The sequence below is a fragment of the Channa argus genome, chromosome 24 (assembly GCF_033026475.1).
Source record: "Channa argus isolate prfri chromosome 24, Channa argus male v1.0, whole genome shotgun sequence".
Classification (NCBI taxonomy): Eukaryota; Metazoa; Chordata; class Actinopteri; order Anabantiformes; family Channidae; genus Channa; species Channa argus.
The window spans coordinates 10120013-10143666 of NC_090220.1; the positions used below are offsets into that span (position 1 = coordinate 10120013).

At 37.9% G+C, this 23654-nt stretch overlaps 1 protein-coding gene across 9 annotated transcripts; it reads right to left on the bottom strand.

The window, feature by feature from the left end:
• LOC137109058 (myotonin-protein kinase) lies at positions 1–23340 on the bottom strand. 9 transcript variants are annotated; one of them, XM_067494395.1, is made up of 16 exons: positions 22988–23340; positions 14028–14119; positions 13453–13536; positions 12749–12844; positions 12485–12633; positions 11259–11352; positions 10959–11156; positions 10235–10483; positions 9800–9879; positions 9607–9703; positions 9274–9434; positions 7507–7607; positions 6592–6653; positions 6495–6512; positions 6298–6372; positions 3–4269 (listed from the first exon to the last, which is right to left on the bottom strand). In XM_067494395.1, the coding sequence occupies exons 1-16, from the start codon at positions 23151–23153 to the stop codon at positions 4168–4170; spliced, it is 1824 nt and encodes a 607-aa protein (XP_067350496.1). In that variant the 5' UTR covers positions 23154–23340; the 3' UTR covers positions 3–4167. The 9 variants fall into 9 exon arrangements, with proteins under 9 accessions (XP_067350500.1, XP_067350503.1, XP_067350496.1 ...); XM_067494396.1 differs by having other exon boundaries at positions 8–4269; positions 7507–7604; positions 22988–23337; XM_067494397.1 differs by lacking the exon at positions 6495–6512 and having other exon boundaries at positions 4–4269; positions 22988–23339.
• Between the last annotated feature and the right edge of the window lie 314 nt (positions 23341–23654).

A 23654-nucleotide genomic window follows, 5' to 3' on the forward strand; every position in this document is an offset into this window, starting at 1 on the left:
TCATAGATGTGGTGTTCATAATAAACACTCGTTCGCTGTGTCTAATGGGCAGCTTCTACACACACAGTCATGCTGGATAGCTGCAGCTGCTGCAGAAGGAGCGGGAAGACAGATCTCGGTTAAGGAGAGAAACTCAAGGGGAAAAGTCTTTTAATGTAACATCAAATGCAAAAAATACGTGAAGTGAAAACTCAATAAAAGCAGTTAATTGAAACACATGGTAATATCAGCTCTATCCATGTTGATCGCTTTTGTGTTAACTACAGTATATGGAGTTTATCTAAATGCATATTGCATACACTGAAACGTTACCTACTTGTTATGTTAAATTTTTAGCTTAATATGTCACATAACTTAATAAGTGATTGTAATGGATTATGTAGCAGCTCCCACACTAAGCCAGCCTCATCCCTCCACCAGCTGACTCTGACCGAGTTCTATATTTATTTTGAACATTACCAAATGGTTAATATCAGGACTGTTGGTTTTTCATTTATGTAGATAAAAGGTTAAGGGAGATATTAAGTCTATGTGACTTTGCAGATATAAAAATCAAATAATGAATTTCAGCTTCACTAAATCCGTGCCATTAATATAATCTGTCCACTTCTGTGTTCATGAGCATACGCTTAAAACTTAGAATAGTAGAAATGTCTACTGTCAGATCAGTCTAATGAGATCTAAGGTGCAATACATTTGTAATTAACTGTGATACAACAATGGACAGCTGTGCAATTAATCACAACTAAAAGATTTAATCAGTTGACAGTCCTGATTAACAATGATATGTTCACATCACCATCCTCCACCACATACTGTAGTATGCTACAAATTGCCTTATGAAAATTAATTATGTAAATATTACATGCAATCTTCTCTTGATGGCCAGAGCTACTGCATATACTTGTTTTTGCTACAGGTTATTCTTGCCCTATCCAATATGAGTTGTTGAGGTATTGCTGCAAATTTGGGGTATTTGGGGTAAAACAGTATATGTTTTTTACAAAAAAATTCTGAACTAATAGGTGCTGATGGATCATTATGGGTTAACCACCTGAGCAAAAACAGTGGTTACAGTGATCTTTGACCTTTATTCTTTATTGATTACTGAACAGATTTTTCCAGAATTACAATAATTAGTATTGTGTAAAATGCATTGTTTTTTAACCGAATAGTTTAGTTCTTTTTAGGTTTGTACCTTAAGTGAAATGTAAATTGTCTGGTTAGTGCTGGCAGCAGCTTGTTTGAAGCCTCTACAGGTTTTTGGACACATAGTAAGTCAGTAAGTTAATCAAATATTATATTATTATATTGTAACCATATTACTATAAAACACTCTGTGGTTCAATCTGTGGTTGGCAAATGTGAATGTGAAATGTGAACACAACAAAATCAATACACACAAACATAAATATTCTTTTACCATCCACTAATTAAAAGCATAAAAGTAAAACTAACAAAAAAAAATTAAACAACAAATAAATTAACACATAATTATAACATGTAACATGAAATTACATTTAAGGTAAGCAAGCAAACAAACCTTAAAACTACAAAAACAAATAACTGATCTAAAAGAATTTGGTAATTCCTTCAAATCTATTTCATCTTCACACATACTGATGGGGAAGTTACTTTACAGGTGGATTGACCCACTGGGAGCAACTAACTTGGGGTTTAGTGTATTGCTCAACAACACATTGACATGTATCCGGAGGAGCTGGGAATTGAGCCCACAACCCTGGGTTTGGTGGATTGCTTTGCCTCTTGAACCATAGTCAACTTCTAGTTTCACTTCTGAAAAAAAGTCAGTGTTTAACCAGTATTATTAATCTCTGTACACCTTTATAACATTAAAGTGTTAACTTAGAGGATGAAAATTATTTTTTCTGACTACACTGAATTACTCTGTGTGTCTGTCTGAAGCAGTGACAAATGTTAATATAGGGAAAGTTTGAGTTTTTAGCTAAATGCTCAAGCAGGAATGTGTATCAGAGCTGAAAAGACATTTGGTTTATGAAAGAGTAGTTTAGTTAGAGGTAGTTTAGTTTAGTTACAGTAGTTCTGAAACTCTAGTGTTCCTGACATTTGTGCTTGGATCATAATCTTCTGTCTCCCTGCAGCCAGTCCTCTTCTCACCAATCTATTCTCCACTATCCCACCTTACCCTTCTGAGAATTGTCTCAATCAACCATTACCATTCATCATTCCCACTGAGCCATCATTTCTGAGATCAACCTACCCGATTATTCTGCCACTACTGCAGTATCCAGCAGTCTAATGCTAGACTTGCCTCTCATGGAAGCTTCCTCACCATTCCTGGCCAGTCAAATCCACCAACACACGTTACCATTGCTTACCACAGTAAAAACCTTACAAAGTATGCTTTCTTGCTTGTTTGGAGAAGCTCATTTATCTCCTTCAACAACTGCAACATATTTCCTGACTATAACAGATGCAGGCTTGCTGGATACCAAGCCTGCTTTTTATAAAATGTTCAGTAAATATGCCAGAATCCCGTGGATTGTTAGTTAATGAAAATAGCTGCCGGAACATAATCCTGTGTGGAGATACACAGGATTTGGTTTTTGGTCTTGCACCTTGTGTTCAGATAGTTGCTAGGATTTCTGAATTTTTTGATGATATTATGAACCATAGATGATACAATCCCCAAATTCTTTCAATTTTACACTGACAAATGTTATGCTTTAACAACCACACACTCACAGAGCGATGAACCTCACCACATTCTCACTTTTGAAAGACTGAGCTACTTATGGCGCATCATGATACAGACTTGTTGGCAATTAACATAATTATTATAGAGCATTGATGGACTCAAGGGCGAGTCCTTCATCCCCCTACTAAATTCTAAATGAGCAACAACCACCATTTCTCAGTTCCAACATTTGATATGTTGTGTGTGTACTGTTTACATCAAAAATAGCAAAACATTGCATTTTCTTTTTATTTACATTTTACACAATGTCCCAACTTTTCTTGAAATAGAATTTGTGTTATTAAAACATTGACATTAAGCTGCACTGTACACCTGAATGTGATCATTACTAGTCGGCTAGCAAACACATAGTAGATCATGAATGAGTCATAAAACATCTGATGTCAGTCTGCTTACTTTAATGTACAACCTTATTTTTCTATATGCTCTCTGACTTTACATATAACACATCTTCCACCTAATTCTCCAACTATGTTTGCTTTATGGTGACAATTCATGATAAGGGTGCATGAAATATCATGATTCATGCACATAATACTCAAAGTAAACCATTAGAACTGTACAAGAATTCAAAAACACGATTCTAATAATCTGACTTGAATGACTTCTTAAATAATTTACTTTAAATTTAGATTCGTTCACTTCATAGTTTGGTTAAGTTTAGTGTTAAAGGGAAAGGTTAAAACTTACCATTCACATATGTGCATGTGTATTCTGTTAAATTGCAAGAGTCATTATAGTTCTTGTAACCCTACAATAAAGTTTTATGCTTTGGTTTATGCAGCACAGCTTTCACATTGTACGAGTTTGTGTTTGTATGGTTTAAGTTAATATACAGTACATAAGGAGTTATAATACCAAAACTCAGATATCATAGTCCTTATTAATAATATTTTAGATGCAAAAACAGCCACAGCAAACATGTCTATGGTCGAACAACATAACTACAAACCACATAAATATATGGTACAAACCTCATGTACCATATGTACAAAGTGGTAGACATATGGTACATGAGCAAAAACAAATTCACTATAAAAACTAAATGCACCAATATGGTCTAAAATGCCTGAAGATAGTATATATTTTTTTTTTTTTGTCCCTTCTGTCACTTAAATATCTCTGTCTTTGTCTCACATTAAAGACTCTTACTCAGTGTGCTCTATAATCAGTGCATGTCTATTATTGTAAACAGGCAAGGTAGGTAAGAAAATGTTTTTATCATTTCATCACTTCTGCCTTTTTAGCTCCCTGCCTTTCTTGTGATCAGTTGGAAAACTTAATTTTGAAACTCTATCTACAGTAATGACAGAGTTAGCAGATCTCATCAGAAGCCCTTTAGTCCTGGGTTTTCTTTAAGTTTAAAAGACCAAGGTGTGGGGCAGGTTTTTTCCCTGTACCTGGTGGGAGAAGCCACCTTAAGGTATTCAGGAAAGTTCAGTATAACATTGTCTTTCCCAGGCTTGAAGCTCCCCACCTTCTGCACACACCAGCAGGTATGACTCACTCCTCACCTGTGGCAGCCAAACCTAGACACAAAGAACAGGACATGATAAGGTGTATATTTGATTAGATTTAATAAAATAAAAATTAATTTGTACACCAGGTTGTATAGTTTGATAATAACAATAGTTTTACATTTTTGACTTTATTTTAAACCACTATGCCTCAGGTGTTTTAAGTTAATGTGGCTTATTAGATTTCTGTTGAGAATTTTCTAGTTTCTAGTCAAATTCACAACTTCATAATAAAATTTAAGTTGAAAATGTATGTGGCACCAACCATGTCTCCTAAAAATCACTGTTTCCATTCCATCATGTTCTGTCAACAGATTTTATTGAATGAATCCCTGTTTGGATGTGCCCAAGATGTCCAGGAACTTTAAATCACGACCCCACTTGTTCAGGTGATTGGGGTTGTGGTAGAAGTCTTTGCAAGCCCAAAGCCCAACATGCATAAATACAGTTTTGGCCAGAATGGAATTGAACAGTCCTGAAGATAACTGGTAAGTAACAAGTAAAAAAAGAGTAGTAATACGGTTATAGTGATGCCCTAAAGAACTAATGTGGAGTCTTACAAACCTCAACAATTTGTTTCGATTTTAAAGACAAATACTAATTATATACAACTGAGCAGTAAAATTAAAAGATGACCTATTAAAAATCTATAAATTAAGTTACTCTAAAATTTTTAGGTGAGCTAGACTTCAGTTCACTCAACATAGCTCTGATGAGTTTAAAGGTTACAGTCATCAATCTCGCTACCAACACAGCTGATACACTCCATTCAGATCGGACATATTGACATATAGACCTAACCTCACCCGGTTAGAGTTTTTTTTTTTTTTTGTCCTTTTGGGTTATCCTGTGAGTTCAGGGTCGCCACTGCGGATCATGGTCTGCATGTTGATTTGGCACAGTTTTTACGCCGCAACGCAACCCTCCCCAATTTCTATCGGGCTTGGACTGGCACTGCACAGCTGGGGAGGGGAATGGGCTGTTAGGGGTTCAGTGTCTTGCCCAGAGACACTTCCACATATAGCCAGGGCTGGGGATCGAAAAACTGACCCTGTGTTCCGTGGACAACTGCCAAAAAGAAAAAACCCAAGCCAACCTGACATGGATCCTGGGTCCTGTCCTCGTTCTTTGAGAACCTCTTTGTGTTGGCACACAGTGCAGTAAAGTTCAGTTGTCTTCAGTTAGGTTTAGGTACTTTGGTTAAAGTTAGGGGGAAAATGGTGGTTTACTTTTTCTCTAAGACCAGAACGTAATCTTTCTCTAGCTCTAACAAAGTGCTGTATCTGTGTAAACATAACAATGATATTGAACTGTAGATCAAATCATTTTAACATAGAACAGATAACTTGCATAACTACATTTGTGACTTGCCAGATAAATACAATAAAACATATTGTATTGTATCCTTGTCCTACTAAGGAGACAGGGTTGTGTGCACAGGCCCAGAGACTACTGAGAGGAGGGTTAAGTACTATAAACTGTGGGATTCATTTACGAGTGTTTAGGGGCTCTAATATGTACATTTACAGATACTTGTGAAGAAAAGCTGTTTTACCTCTAGGTTATAGTTATTAAAGTCAGAAAAAATAATAATAGTAGGTACATTACATTACTTACGTATTCACATTTTATGAATAATTATTTCAGTCAGCAATATTGCAACAAAGAAATGAACAAACTACATTTGAAAGTATGTATAACTTGTTAATTCCTATTTTAAACTGGCAAATAGTAGATAAAGTACTAAAACTTAGCGCCACCTAACCAGCTACAATATTAAATACTGTTAATATGTAATTTATTACTAGGAGGATACATGGTAAGTGGTAAGGAAATTTAGTTTTGGTATGTTTTGTTCACATATTTTGTCTACTTTTACTAAGGTAACTAAGTTCTTTCACCACTCATGATGAAGTAATCTCCCATATACAGCTACAAAACAAAAATAAAATATCAGTAGTATATATTACAATTATTGCATTACATAAGCAAAAGGAATTGAATCCTAAATGAAAAATTGCTGTTTGTATTTGTCTGTACCCTGTGGAATAGGAGCAGGTGACGGTGGAGAGGAATCACCAGTGGGTAATGGCAGGCTGGGGGCGATCTCTTCCTCTGTAACACATGCACGTCAGACTAGTGAACTAGCAGCAGCTTTGTAAAAAAGCTTACCAGCTGTACACATTTCATGTCATACACACAAACTCTGTTTGGAAAAGTTTGTTGTAGTTACTTACAGAACAACTGCAAAGCCTCTGCAATTGAAAAAAGTGTTTTTATTTTTAATGTCAGGCAGAGAAGGAGAATATGGAAGTGGATTAAAGGTAGGCTTACATCCCCTGATGCATCCACACAGTGGGCAGGCAGGGCAAGAGATTCTGGGAAGATACTCAGCTCTGTGATTAGAGGAAAGAGAGGAACATCAGAGGCCATGATGTGCTGCAGCGCTTTTGTGGTTGTGGTACACTGCTGGCCAGCCAGATTTGTAGTAAAACACAAAGAAACACAACAAAACAAACAATAGCACATACTGTAATAGCAGTGATGATGGCGTGAGTGTGAAAAGAAGGAAAGAAGGGGTGATGGAGAAAGCAGCAATAAAGTAAAATAAGTCGCTGTTGTGTTTTATCATTATGCGTGGAGTGACGTCTAATACATGCTGTTATGTCTACATGCTTCTGTAACAACACTGTGTAGTAAGGACACTGTATTGATTCATGGAAACTGACATCCAAGCTCTTGCATGCCAAGGCTATTCTAAGAGTGGGTATTTATCACCATGTTCTGACTCAGGGCTCCAGTATAAACAGATGCTGCTGGGACTGTGCAACTGTGTGTTTGTTCAGAGTGGCTCATTTTGTCTGGAACTCTTTTCACCTCACATTTATGTTGTTCTTCACAGACTAAGCATTAAAGAAGTATTTGGTTTGTGTGGATGTTTCTAGGATTAGGTAATCCTACCTGACACCTGGAAAACAACATTTTTAACAGACTGAGTTAAATTTAAAGCAGCATCTCTATATGCCCTAGGCCCCTGTGGATTTCATTGTTTTTTTACTAACAATGAACCTATTATATTAAGAATGACATTCCATGGTGGGTTTTTTTTAAGTAACAAAATGACTTTGGTTCTAATGATACCATACTATATTAAATGAAATAGAAAGGAAAAGTCTAGGCTGTACAGAGGGATGACTATGATGACAATGAAGATGCTGTGAAGGGAAAGCAGGGGTGCTGATAGCTTGCCTTTCTCTTTGGGGGCTGTCCAGTCCTGCATCTCCTCCTTCAGTCTCTCCATTTCGTTCTCCAACTCACAGTATCTTTTTTCTGCCTCTTGTAACCGTCTGCTTGATAAAGAAGAAAAGACTGAGTTTCTTATATTATCATATTCTATGTCTTCGAGGGATTTTATTAAAGCTACAATTATAGACTGCCTCTGCATTGGATGATTGTCTTTTTTTGAAGGGTAAATCTGCTCCACTGTTTCAGATCTTCAAAATAAATCGAACACAAGGTTTTGTTAGGTCAGGCTTCATATTCACATCTGGTCCTGGACTTTTATTTTGTACCCCTTTTTCCCATTTCCTGTTCACTTCTCCAGCTTTACCACTCATCACCTTTCACAATTGTTTACACCTGTTCACCTGCCTTTTTGAACCCAGCTCTCCCCTCTGTTCCCTAGATCATTATTTTTGCTACTACATGCAACATTCTGCATTCTGGTTTACCTGTCTCGTGTCACGTGTCATTTGGACTGTTGCCTGTTCTCTTGGTCTGAGGTTCGGTTGCTGTGTTCTTTATTTAGTTTTGTCGTATGTTCAGTTCAATATGTTAACCGGATGTCGTTTGGTTTATTTTTTGATTCCTGATCTGCTCTATGGTGTACATGTCTTGTCAGTCCTGTAGATTATCTATTCAGTTGGTCCCCTCCTTTAAGTTTTGTTTTAGTTGGTTCCCATCTATTTGTGTTCTGTCTCCCTTTCCTTATGTTCATTTCCCAGTAATTCTGACACCATGTTGTGTTTAGTCTCTCCTGGTATGTCTTTTTCGATCACAATTTGTGTTGTAACCCTCTACCGGGCAAGCCAGAGTTTGTCCTCCATTCTGGAGTGATTTTCAGTTTACCTCTGATATCCTGCGTTTGGAAATAAATCTGTCTAATTCTCACACTTTTTGTTTCATTAGAGATTAATTTGTTGTGAATTGGTGCTATATAAATAAAGTTGAATTAATTTGATTCCTTTTGAGCCATTACAAGGCCTACTTACACATGCTTGGAATTGTTGTCTTACTGCATAATCTACTTGTAACTTCTAAAGTCACAAATTGACCTTCAGTATTCTCTGATTTAAAACACATAATGTTTTTTTTGTGTTTTTCTCAAGTATGACGTCTTTCAGAGCACCAAGAATTCAGTTTGTAGTGATTTGTCACACATTTTCTTTAAGTAAGTAATAACTTGGGGGATGTCCATAACAGATGATACAAAGTTCCCTTGCTGAATTGTGTATTATATGTGTAGACTCTAAATAAGACCATAAGTGTAAATTACCCTTTGGCCAGCAGCTACGTGCATAAAGCACAATGCCATGCAATCCAACACATGGTCAGTGTAGATCGGTTTACGTGATTTACTTGTAAAAATGCGGATGACATGCTTTTGTTTTAGAGAGTGTTTCTTAGCATAAGTGCCTTTAAAATTAGATGCCTCTATCCTCCCTACCTTTATCTAGTGTTTTCTAAGTACAGTTTGAAATGTAAGATAGTTTGTAACTCAAAATTAAGATTATGTTGAGTCTATGGTCTTGAAGAATGAGGAAGTAAGAAAATTGGGCAAATATAGAAAAAAAATCAAGTTTACCACTCAAAGTAAACTTTGATGAACTTGATGACTTACTTGTATGACACAAGTAAGTCATACTGCAATGTGAGAGGCACTGATTAAAAATTTGTTTTATTTAGCATGAACTGCTTAGTTTATTTTACTGCATAGATCAGCCTAAGATCACATACCTCTGCAAGTCCTCATCAAGTCCTGATATTTCATTAGTTTTCTCCTCTTCCTCGGTGGTGGTGTTGGTGGGTGCATTAGAACCTTGTTCCAATGTCAGTGGGAGCTCCAGCAGGGCAGGCAGGTTGTCTGGTAGGGTCTCTGTGAGCTGCCACAGCTGACTCTAAATTCACCCCACAAGTACATTAGGCCCAGCACAACAAGAAAACACAATAAACAATTTCTGTTTTACATTTGTAAAAATATGTTATTTTAAATGCTGCATGATTTTAAGTGACTTATGCACCCTATATGATCAAATGAGTTGTAGCATCATATCTGGTGATAAAGTTTACCAGTTTCTCTGTTGCATACAGAGCTTTGCAGTCCTTTAGCCTCGTGTGGTCAATTTGCATCATGATGTCCTGACTGCGGTCGATGGCACCTGTCTGACTATAAAAGAGAAAGCAATTAAACAATACAGAGCAAGACTTCATATTAAGGCCAGAAAGTAATGCAAATTACATAGAATGATAAATTTAAGTTCACCTGGTAGCAGTGTAAGAATATCCAACAAAAGCCAAGTGTACTCCTACTGGTGCTCTGTCCATTACATCAGATAGTGTCTCCTGCAGAACAGATGCCAAATTTTATACCAGCTACAATCTATATTATTTTTTAGATATTGCACCTGAATCCAAGAGTATCTAGAGGTGACTTTATCTGGACCATATATCGATTATAGATATGACATATGGAGTGTGAAATATGAAATACACAAGTGTGTTCAATTTTAATGAATGCACATTATTATTAGTAATTTGCATTAAGAAATTTGAGGGTTCTTGCTACCCCTGAACCAAATGTCAACCATTTACTACATTGATCAGCGTGGCCATTATTAAGTTTTCTTTTAGGCACCAGCATCTGCTCCAGCATAAGTGTACAGTATCATATGGTGACTAGCATCTAAGAATACAATACCATTTCACTAAGGCAGTCATCCAGAATGTCAAAGTTGGAGGTGTCAGTTGGATTAGATACTTCAGGCATGTAGGGGGCAGGGAGTTTATGCAGGGAACCCCAGTCCAGTCCACAGAAAAATGGATGGTTCCTGAAGTCACTGGAGCCTTTCCTCCCCAGACGAATTTCCCTCTCACAGATGAGTCCAGTGATGAAGGAATGAGCCTTACCTGAAATGTCGGGGCCAGAAGGAGGAAACTCAAAATACTCCTGTAAAAAATAGAACATTTAGGTAGAGCAGTGTTGTTTATATTTCTACTTGTAATATTACAAGTTACATACATAGTTCCACATTGGCAGGACAAAGGACTTTTAGGGCATCTGATAAAGGTGAACGAAACACAGAAAAACAGCAAGTCAGGAGGTCAGGTCAAGTCCAGACTTTTTCCAGTCCAGTCTTTTCACCACCATGCCAACAGATAACCTTGATCACCTTCAATCCCCATGATTTAATACTTACTCACCTGCTCCTCCTTGCTTGCTCTTCCCGCCTTTCTACATCTAAAGACTTATTGTTGTGTCTATTTACCTGAAAGCTGTGCAGAGACTCGTTGGGTATTTGCAATTAATTTTGAATGCGTGTAAAAGGTAACTTCAAGTCTGAGCTGAGCTTTAATTGTTTGCAATCTGATTCAAAGTCTAAAATTTAAAAATGTGTTTGCGGACAGATAATGTGTTTATTTACCTTAAAATGGATGATCTTCGCATACGTTTCTGAGATGGACTCTGAGTAGAAGGGTGTAGTCCCCAGCAGCATTTCATAGGCACATATACCCAGAGCCCACCAGTCACATTCAGGACCATAGCCTCCACCTCCCTCTACTGCTCTTAAAATCTCTGGAGATAAATAGTCAGGAGTTCCAACTGCTAAGGACGAGTGAACCTGCAATAAAATCCACAATCTGACAGATTGCCAAAAACAGTATCAAGACCACAAGTTCATGATCTGCATTTCCAACATTTGTTTTGTGAAACTGTGTCTTACCATCCCGTCCTCTGTGAGCTTCAAACAGGAACCAAAGTCCCCCAGTCTGATGTGTCCATCTGCTGTCAGCAGGATGTTGTCAGGTTTGATGTCCCTGTGAAAGGTGAAAGTGAGATTACATTAATATAAAGAATGTCATATGATATTTTTAGTATTTTCCCCCTCTTTGTATCGCAGTTGAGGGTAGTATACACCTTTTTTGTTTTAACAGTGGCCCCACCCTCGGTAGCAGCTATGACAGGCAAGGCTAAAGCCAAGAATATAAGATTTACATGTCTGTTCAATGCACAGGGGAGCAATTTCCAGATCCAGATGTAAATCACTCATCTGATGTTGAACTCTTTGTAACCCTGACTGGCTTTTTGAGTAAAAGTTTGGGGCTTCCCAGCCATAAATGCCATACAACACAACATCAGCATCAAACTGGTGGCCTGGTAGCTCAATGGGTAGCGCATCAGGATCCTATGCAGAAATCAGCAGGCTCAAATCTCTGCCTATCTACCAGATGTGTCCTTATATGAGAAACTCTTCAACATCTGAAAGACCAGGCCCTACCCTTATTAGTAAATAACCACACTCCTCTTGCAGGACTGCATAGGAACACAGTTAAAAGCCTCCAGGAGATCTGAAAAGCCACATTTTGTCTTATTTTTCACCAGGAAAAAAGGACACATGTCATACAATTTTTCAGATCTCTATATTGGCTTCCAGTATTTGCCCACATCAGGTTTAGTGCATCTTCCTACTTGAATTCACAATATTCAAAGCAAAACTCTTTGGTTCAAGGGGACCACAATTGTGGATCGCTGTAAGCTCAGCAGGCTTACTCCTATTATTCAAAAATCTGTTGAACACAAACCTCTTCTGCTATCCTTAAATCTTCTTGGAGTACTTTTTTAAATGTCTTTTCCCTGAATAAATTCATCTAAAATTTCAGAATTGACCTAAAATGCACCATAACTTTTAGAGGTGAACTTAATTTGACCGTATGTAAACTTTTGAATGCACGTGTCTGACTGTTAAACGTTTCAGTAATTATTGCATAACATGCTATTCTCCACCAAGGTGTTAAGGGCAAAGATCCCAACGTAATTCATGGATCATGATATAAATTTCTGTAATTATGCTCAGGATGCATCCAGCATCATCAAAGCCATAGCTACATGCTTATTTTTAGCTAAAGTCCAAATATCATAAATCTAAATATATTTGAAAATGACAACTACCTGTGCACATAACCCAGTCTGTGGACAGAGTCAATGGCCATGACCATTTCAGCCAGGTAGAACTGAGCCATGTCCTCTGGGATCCGGTCGCCAAATTTACTGAGCAAAGTCAGCAGATCTCCCCCTACATAGTAGTCCATCACCAAATACTAGAAGGGGAGTGGATGTGTGGAAAAGATGGCAAAGGGATGAGAATTAGACAGTAAGTGTTATAACCTAGGACATATTTGTACAGTTACTAGACAAAATGGATTGTGTATATACCAGATAATTGTCATCCTGAAATGAATAATGCAACTCTGTTATCCAGTGTCTGTCCCCCTTTAGCAAAACCTCCCTTTCCTCTTGATAACAGGCTGTCTGTAGAAGACACAAATAATAACTGGACAAAAGTAGATTGACAGATGACAAGACACTATACAGATATTTGCACACAATATAGTCGAGTTAGATATCAAACAGAAATACTCAAGGACAATTACATGATTTTTGAAACTGTTAATATCTAGACTTTTCTAACCTCTGGCATCTTTCTCCCCTACTTACCTTACCACTGACTACCTGTTTGTCCTGCACTTGAAATGTCTCATCATTGAATTATCTCTTCTCCTTTATCCAGGCTCTCTTATTAAATCAGCAACTTCACAAAGTGTAAATAGTGCAACTGTGTTTGTCAAACTGAATGTCTCATCTTTTTACAGCAGAAGTTCTTAACATTGTAGAAGTTCTTAACATTGTTCATCAGATTATAAAACTAGGCAAATATTTAATAGTGTTTTATAATAATTTGTTAATTTAGGAGCAAGATGACCACAAGCTGCAGACATAATCCAAAAAATGTGTTACTGTATCACTTTTGTTGCAGATAAGACTAAGGTGTACTTTGGAAGACTTCCTTGTTGCCAAAACACATAGGATGAATACAGATACAGAACTATCCATATTACTTGAGGCTTGTTTATGTGTACCTCTCCTCGCCTCAGCATATCCCACTTGTTCATTATCTTCAAAGCATATACTTGTTGTGTGTTTCGCATCCTTGCCACAGCTACCTGGAAAAGAAAGAACCAAATGGATCATTATATATTAGAAGATATTTCCATGGCTGAATACGGCCTTTCAATCTACTGTGTGAGACACTGTGAATAAAATAAATAAATAATAAAATAAGGTTCATGGGCCCAAATGAGATTTGAGAAGTCTGAAATTACAAAGGCTTGTGTAAATAAATGGATACCACATGCACTGAAAACATCACAATAAACAATAAAATGAAAAGTATAATTAAAATTGCTAGCAGGGATTGTTTAAGAAAAAAATGTTTAACATATGGTGTTATGGCAGTAACAGTACTCAAGAAAAGACAAAGGATTTGTAAAATTTAAAGTAGTTGTAAATTTATTTTTTCTTCTTTTATGTTTAGTCTTGTTTTTTTCATTAGACTAAATAAATAATCCATATTTGTCTGGAAATAAATCCGATCATATTCAGATCATGCTGACTAAATACTCTAAAATATAATTGCTGCTCCAAATCTCCTCACCTCACTAAATGTGCCTCGGCCAATCACCTTTAGAATGTGAAAGTCTTCTCTTTTGATGCGAGTCTTTTTTACCTGCCTCACCAGGGGCTCAGCTGTGGATAGAGCAGAGATGCCAAAGTCATTTTTATTGTACCATGATTTAGCCTTTATGTCATGGTACACATTATAGGAATAAAGATTTGCTGGTATCAGTATCACCACCAAGAAAATTAGAGATTGTAATAGCAATAGTTTGGGGATTTTAAGATAGAAGTTTTACAAAATTAAGTAAAATGTATATATTTTTTTAAATTAAAACTTTATTATATTATAAATATGACAAGAATGACAAACTACTGGCCTCTTAAAGTGGTACTAGTAAGCTCAAATGAAAGTAATTATTTATGTATGTGGGTTAGCTGACCTCATAGAAAGGTCCACTTTTTAAACTATGTAAATTATATATAAAGTAATTCTCTGTCTTCTAAATCTACAACTTCTACATAATTTTGTACAAGTCAGAGAAGATGCCTCCCCCCTCATTTTTGAATATGGAACTAAATGTTTGCCTATTGTTTTGAGGATTAATGTTTCCACCTATTGTATTGAAATTGACACAGCATTGCTACAGTAACTCCAGGGCAGTAACTGCAGTTATTTGGCTCGCCTCCTTGAATGAATATAGTCTGCTGCTTTGTGTTCCAGCTGAACAGGGATTGTGTTTGCCATAAAGGGAGTTACTCTTCAACAGAGCAACTGTGTGAATTGGTGTCACTCTGTTAAGTTAAAAATAGCAGCTATCATTTATGAATCGAGGAAAGTTTTCCATCCTTTATTTTTATTGTCATTCTCCACCTCTTCAAAAACCCATGTGAGGCAGAGGCAGGCACATACAGTAAATGTCAGAAGAGAAAAGAGAAGAACTTCAGGCACACATACTGTCTGTCCCTGCAGAGGTTTCCTGAAACAACAACACAATCTTGTGAAAAGGATCCCTTATCTACTGCAGACCTATGGTCCAGACTATATGTTTTTGAAGTTATTTTTGTTTTATGAGCTTAAGTACATAAAATTTTAATTAAATAGTAGCTACTACATTGACGTATGAAGCATACTAAGCTTTAATTTAAGTAGGTTTAACTTAATACTGAAAGGAACCAAGGCACTTGTCATCTGTCAAACATTGTGCTGGTTTTGTTATGACCTGGACACATGTGGCTGTCTGAACAAGTGGCATAGTGGCACTTTTTTTAATTTCACTGCTGACAGAAGCTACAGCATGAATGCAGAAATACAGGAGCTTTCCGCATGCTAAAATTCAGACAAATACAATGAAATACCAAGTCAGTAACCTCAACTGCTTGCCTTGTGCCTTACTTGTAAGTCACTGTGGATAAAAGCGCCTGCCGAATGACTAAATGTAAGTGTACATGATTACACTTGGTGAAAAACACATTAAAGGCAGAAAGACATCACAACAAGCAAGAGCCCTAATATTCCACAAAACATTAAATTGACCAAACGGTAACAAACCAGTTAGTAACTAGCTGTTACTAATAATACATTTGAGGGAATAACATGGAGAAGATAAAAAACAGCATTGTTAGTTTCTGTAAATGTTGACTCTGGCTCTGTACGTATTACTGAGCTCTCCTGTGAAGAAAGGCATCCAGGGAATAACCAGACCATAAGCAAACCTGACACAGACAGAGTTAACATTTCTAGCTTATGAAAGAGTTATAACAAGTGCCAAAACCTTACAAATAATTTTAATTAATAAAATTAATTAATAGCTCTAAATTAGCTTTTCAACATAACTAACAGGTTCAAATGAGTGTTCATTCATTCAACTTTATTGTATTCAATTCAACTTTATTTATATTGTGTAAATTTACAACAAAGCCATCTCAAAAAGGCTGATGATTGGGATATTTGATAGTTTAACTAGTTTAACCATTACAATAATGCAATATTCTTAGCAATTTATGAAATTATGAATTTATTAGAATAAATAATTAAATAATGTTTAAACAAGGCTGCAGGCTTTCATTTGTAAGGCACGAAATTTGTTTTTTTAAGTTCAGCCTTGAGTTCATGCTGGAGAAAACTTGCTTGCACAAGCATTCAGGATCCTAAAGTTCTGGATGGGTCTGACCTTTGGGGTTTGCAGGAAGGTTTTTACAGGTTGTATACAAGTGGCAAACCATTATAGGATCTTTCTTGTGGATAGTCCCCAGACTCTGTTATGGAGCAGGAGATCCAGACTTTGGGCAGTTTAGGCCTCATCTGGAAATGCACAGAACTGGGGGTAATATAAAATTGTCATTATTTAGTTCAACAGTTTTTGTTGATGTGTTAAAACTTTTTTAAAGATGTGATCTTGGGTATGGGGAAATATTGTGCAGGTAGTCTCACTAATGGCATTTATCTAGAGATGACAACCTCACATTGTGAGTCCAAATTTTTGTTTTTGACTGAAATTCCCCACCAAGTATTGAATGGATGGCCATGAAATTTAGTTTAGACAGTCATACTAGCACTACCCCCAACTCCTCCACCACCTTTGATGCCTCTATAAGCTGTGCCAGCTGCAAGAAACAGATTTACTCAGAAGCTTCTTCACAAATAGGCCGGCCAAATCCAACACAGGCCCCTCATTCCAGGACACATGCTGTAGTTAAATTTGGGATGTCTGTCATGTCATTGTGGACACAAGATGAAAGCTTTCACCTCAAGGACATATGGGTTAAAGTTCTGAAAGGGTAGAATTACGAGCCATAAAATGTTTTGTGTAGTTGTGTTTATATATTCTCAACTAACAAAATTGTTAAAATAACCATCACAAAATATAAGCAATGAATGTGGTTCTCTCTTATTTATCTATTATTCTCCACATGTGACTGTACAGTCTGTCTGTCATTGAGTCATGGGTTTACACATGGCACATGTTGAATAATCCCCAGGCAGGTCATGGAAGAAAGCAAGCAGTAGAGGGTTGCCTTTTATGACCTTGTTGTTGTCTCCTTTTGATTTTAAGCACCACGTGTTCTGGGTCATAAGACAGAGGTTACAGAAGCAGGTCTGTGTTGCTGCTCAGCTCTGTCTGCTCAGTCCACTTCATATCCTGTACCCAAAACTGTGAAATTTTAGATTTGTAGAGGTACTGAGCTTTAATGGCCATTTCAAATGAAGTATGTGTGGTTTTAGATAAATTTGTTATTTATTAGTTTGACACAATTTAATAATAATAACACTGTTGCAGATTTTCTTAACCTTAAAAATGTTTCAGTGATCTGTTGTCTGATGTTTGTATTAAGAGCTTGACTATCTCTTTCTTTTCATTATCTCATTTTTTTTCATATCCTGACTTCACATTGCATACAAAATGTCCAACGATAATTTCACTAATAGGAAACACTGAACAATTATTAGTGAACCACAACTTATTTCCTACGATTTGTTGCACCATGGTGAAATGGTTACCACTGCTCAGTGACAGCTGGGATAAGTTGCTCCAGCCCTCAACAACCCTGAACAGGATAAGCAGTTGTTGATAACTGATGGATGGATGGATGTGGCAGGTGAAAAACTGGAAATATGACATTAAATAGAACATTATTTTTCAGTGATAATACCAATATTTGTTATTAGTAATCAATAACAGATGTTTGGAACCAATACGAATTTCTATATTAACTACAAAATACTACATGCCAATATTGAGCAAGGCCAAATGTTGCAAGACCTTTAATCTCAGCTGCTCCAGTGACTACAGGTGAAACTGATGTTGTGCTGAGGTCTGAGTATGTGAAACAGTGGTACTATTAGGACACTTATCCCAAAGAGATGTAGCCTCTCAATTGAACATGGTTGAGTTTGCTAGATACATTTATTCACAACATGCTATAAACCCCACTATATGCCCTGCTATATTCTTTGTCTAGAGACCATGTATACACACTTTAATTCATAAAGGTTCATAAAACTCATTATAACTCATGAACCAGTAAGACAAAAATACATTACTGGGATCCCAATCACCATGTGTGCTTTACTACATGCTCTAAACCATTCACTCTGATCACCAGTATCACATTCATAGTAAACTTGGCCAACTGTATATACTGTACATGCTGATTATACTGTTGATTATACTCATGACACATTCTTCACTTAATTAGTCTATATTTACAGTGCATCTAGAAAGTACAAAGCTTAATTTTTTCCACATTTTGTTAAGTAAAAGCCTTATTTCAAAACAGACAAAATTAATTAATTTCCTCAAAATTCTACAAACAATACCCCACAATAACAATGTGAAAGAAGTTTTTTGAAATCTTGCAAATTTATTAAAAATAAAAAACAAATAAATTACATGTACATAAGTAATCATGGCTTTTGCCATCCTGGCCATGGCTCATTCTGTTTCTACTGATCATCCCTGAGATGTTTCTATAACCTGATTGGAGTGTACCTATGGGAAATTATGTTGACTGGACATGATTTGGAAAAGCATACACCTGGTTATATAAGGTCCCACAGTTAACAGTGTATGTCATCGCACAAACCAAGCCATGAAGTCCAAAAAATTTTCCATAGACATCCGAGACAGGATTGCATCAAGGCACAGATCTGGGAAAGGGCACAGTAAATGTTTGCAGGATTGAGGGTCCCAATGAGCACAGTGGCCTCCATCATCCGTAAATAGGAGTTTTGAACCACCATGACTCTTCCTAGAGTGGGCCAGCCAGCCTAACTGAGCGAATGAGAGAGAAGGGCCTGATCAAGAACCTGATGGTCACTCTGAAAGAGCTCCCGTGTTTCTCTGTGGAGAAAGGGGAAGCTTCCAGAGGAACAACCATCTCTGCAGCTGAAACCATTGCTCAGTGAAACCACTCCTGAGTGGTTTCAGTCTGGCCACTCTACAAGTAAAATGCACATGACAGCCCGCCTGAAGGACTTTCAGACCATGAGAAACAAAATTATCTGGTCTGATAAAACAAAGATTGTAGTCTTTGGCCTGAATGCCAAGCATGGTGTCTAGAAGAAACCAGGTACCACTCACCACCTGGCCCTACAGCGATGCATGGTGGTGGTTGCACCATGTTGTTGGAAAGTTTTTCAGCAGCAGGAACCGGGAGACTAGCCAGGATTGAGGGAAAGAAGAATGCAGCAAACTTGTTCCACAGCGCTCTGGACTGGGGCGACGGTTCATCTTTCAACAGGACAAGGACCTTAAGCACACAGCCCAGATAACAAAGGAGTGGCTACGGAACAACTCCGTGAATGTCTCTGAGTGGCCCAGCCAGAGCCTAGACTTGATCTTGATTGAACATCTCTGGAGAGAACTGAAAATGGCTATGGTATATTGCTGATGATATGCCTCAACCAGTAAATGGTATATGTTAAGGATATACCTCAACAATATACCATTTACTGATGGGAAATGGGTACTGATGGTAAATGGTCACCATCAGTAAATGAAGGAGTCTCACAATCACACAAAAACTCATACACGGATGGGGAAGCTGCTATGCAGCTGGCTAATGCCCACCAGGAGCAACTAAGTTAGGGTTCATTGTCTTGCTTCAAGGACACTTTGACATGTGACAGGAGGAGCCAGGGATTGAACTGGAGGAGCTGGGGATTGAACCAACAACTGCCAGATTGGTGAACAACCGCTTTACCTTCCTGCCCCCAAGTCACCCTGATGGACTTTGAAAATTATTATTACAAGAAGAATAAGAATATAAGAAGAACGTGAGAAACTGCCCAAAAAAAATTTTTTTTTTTAACTAAACATTTCAAAGAACCTTTTTTTCACATTTTCATTATACAGTATTGTTTGTAGAACTTTGGGGAAAATAAAGAATTGATCCATTTTAAAATAATATTGTAACAAAAAATGTGGAAAAAGTGCTGGAAATATTCTCTGGATGGATATATGTATAGAAAGAGAAATGTAAGTGCTCTAACAGCTCCTAAGAGGTCTAGTGCCTGGGATTGCTACATCTATCACTACGGCCTTCTTCTTAAGTTTGTCCAACACTACTATGTCTGGTTGGTTGGCCATAACAAGTTTATCAGTCTGTATCTGGAACCACCTCCACCTTTAGAGGTGCATCCCATTTTGACTTTGCCTCTATCTACTCTTTTGACCAGCTCATTATGCCATCGGGGTACCTGATGACCTGCAGGGTCATACGTGTTATTAGCCTGGACCCTTTCTTCCCATTCAGCTCACGTGCAGGTTTTCGATAGTTGCTGCTTATCTTTCAGCCTTATCAGTTGGCTGATTTTTGTTATTTTAGTAGTAATATTTACTTAGTAAATGTACAGTACTCATATGGTAGAATAAGGTACAGCAGAAATGCACTTCTAGAAATAGGTACAGCTTACCATGAGCTTTCATTTAGTCTCGCTGACACAGGATCCGTGTAGGCACCGCAAAAAATGGAGAAAGAACTCAAGAAGGACACGTGGCAAGAGAGGTGGGCTACATTCTAGGCTAAAGGCTAGGGCTATGAGACCACCACTACCTAGTCTGCTGTTAGCCAACTTTCGCTCCCCCAAAATCAGCGGGAAATCAGAGAATGTTGTGCTCTGATTTTCATGGAAACCTGGCTCTCGCATAGCATGCCAGTTTCTGTAATCCAACTTCAGACACATTCTGTCCGCAGCACTAGTTCCTTTTTGACCAAGTTCCTGTCCCCGCACAAAGGTTGGCCGGTGTCCTTCCAGGTCCTGTTCCCACACCGAGGTCGGCCAGTGCAATTCCAGTTCCTGTTCACCCGGTTCCTGTTCCTGCTCCTGTGGCTGGGTCGGCCGATGATTCTGTTGCCACTGTTCATGGGCTGGTCGACACCAGGTCTGTACCTGGGTCAGATGCAGCCCCAGCAATTTCTGAATCTGTCTCTGGGCCGGCCACCATCCATCCTGTTCCTACACCGGTTTATAAGGCCAATCAATACAGAATTTGACCCAAGTTCTGTCCTGGTCGACACTGGTCCATGGGAGTTCAACTGCTGCCGTCGCTCTCCAGCCTGGCTTCCAGTCAGTTCCCTGAAGGGGTTCAGCTGCCACTGTTGCCCTCCAGCCCAGCTTCCAGTCCGTTCCCTGGAGGGTTTGACCCCAGAGCATGGACTTCACTTGTCTTTGCGCCAAGCAGAGCGGGACTGTGGTTAAAATTTATTGAACTTTGACTCATACTTTGCGGACCTTTTTGGGATCCGCCAATCATTGCTGAACACCGCTTTAATAGCCAAAAAACTATTATTCTTTTTGTGTCTCTGAATTTCCCAAACTGTGCAATAACATGTTACCCTCATATCAAGACCAGATAAGCACAGATGTCTTTTGTTACCCCCTCTCGTTTGGTCCAGGTTTTGTGTTTGCTTATTTATTTGTCCCTGGGTGTCAGTCTGCATTTATGCCTAGTTTGTCTGTTTTTCCCTGTTTACCTCATACTAGTTTAATTTTTCACACTAGTACTTTGTCTGTTTTACTTTGTTTATTTAGTACAACGTGTGTTTTCCTGCCCTCCTCGTGGAGTGATTTTCAGTTGTTTGTCTTTTGTCAATTAAAAACTCATTTGACATAACACCTCTTCGCCGTCTCCTCTTTTTGGTCCTATTCTAAATTTAAATATACACATTAGTGTGACAACAACACCAGCATAAATATATTTGCTGACAACACAGCCGACATTGGATTAATCACTGGTTGGGCTGAAGCAGCATATAGATGAAAGGTGGCAGACCGGGTGACCTAATGTTGTGACAATAATCTCTCTTTGAATTTGACAAGGAAAATGAACCAAGGAAATTATTGATCTGAGGAGAAGGACTGAAATGAACCCCATACTTTACACTGGCGAGATGCAGGTGAAGAGCTTAGGTACCAGTACATCATCAGAAGTCAAAACAATGGCTTCACTTCATAAGAAGAGTGAGAGAATTTCACCACTGTTTTTTCTATTGGTTCACATGATTACTATTTTTGCTTAAACTATATTTTTGGGTTAAGATTTGCTTACTAAAAAACCACTGCTTACCAGAAAAATCCAGCTCTGTCAGAGCTGGCATGCAAAGAAGCTACTGGGTTATCTTGTTTTCACCATTGGTATAATAGAGTCAAGAACTAGGCTACATAGTAGACAAAAGACCAGGATATATATTATTGAATCAGTACATAAAGAATGATCCATTTAAGAACCATTTTTATCATAATCATTATCATTATTAATATACTAGGACCAATTGGTAATAGTTGTGATTATTCCAAAAAACAACTGACCAGGTACATAGTAACCACTCAGTTAGAATCTTTATTTGAGGGTACCTCTCAACAGCTCTGAGTTATTGAGGTATGACTCATAAAGAAAGTGACCATTTCTCATTTCTTTTGTTTTGGGTCAAACTAATTACACTCATGCACACAGCCGCTTTGTTCTTCTCATTACTTATGCCACAGTAACTCATCAGTCAGGCCCAGGGCAGTTTCCTTAGACAAACACAAATAATTTCATAACTAGAACTGGGACTGAAGACAAGGTTGATTGTTACCATAGAAATACGGTAATATATTGCATTAAAGCAAGTTAAAAACTAAATTAAAACTGGTTTAACACTAAAAAAGTGTCTATGTAAAACTATTCCCAGTTTTAAAATAGTGTTTAAGGTGTCTAAGTTAATCAGTCAGTGAGTTAATTAATAATAAATAGAGTCATGTTTTTCAGCTCAGGAATGTCCCACATGAACAGCATAAACACCATCTGGTTGCTTAGTTACACATTGTATTATGTGTAGTGAGATGTGGGTTAGCATGTTAATATTTAAATCATTAAAATGCTAATAGTGTAGTCTGGTATTCCCTAATAGTTTAATGTGTCAATCATACCAACTGAAGTAGAAGTTTTTGATATATTAAAGAAAAAAGCACACACTTGAACATACATATAGAAATCAAAGCAAAACACTCACCCCATTTTAGGAAACCAGAGACATACTTCTCTCTTGCAAAGGGTGAGGAGTAGAACTCATGATAGACACCCACAAGCAGGTCCAAAAGGGTCTGAAGCCCTACAGGTCCTGTGGCCTGGGGGCCCTCAGCCAGGTCGTCTGCACCAAGGCCAGGGCCCGTCGACATGACGTCCAGTAGGTGAGGTGAGTATTTGGTTTAAAGTTGCAATAAAACTCTGGTGTTCATTCTGTATGGGATAAACGTGCTGGATATTCTTTCTTTTGGTTTACAGCTGTTCTGGTCTCTACATATTCACCCTCACTCTCTTTTTTTAACCGCACCCTCCACTGACACACACGCTGTTTGGATCGCTTTCTGGATACACGACAAAACCCCACCCCCTGCCCCTCCTAATATGTCTTTTCTTTTTAGCCAGTCTGCTTGATCGCAGTACACGGTGTGTTTCTGCTATACAAACATCCTTTTTTAACAGTTCATGTTCCCTCTTCTTCCCTGGCTTCTTCTTTTGTGTCATTTGCACTTTGTGCTCTCCTCCATGCCTTTACTTCATATGTCAATTCCCTCCTCTCCCTCTCTGTCTGTTTATGTTTCTTGTTCTTCTCTCCTCATGGCTGTGCAGCATCTGTCAAGCCTGCATTTCCTCTAGCTCTAACTCCAGACCTTTTT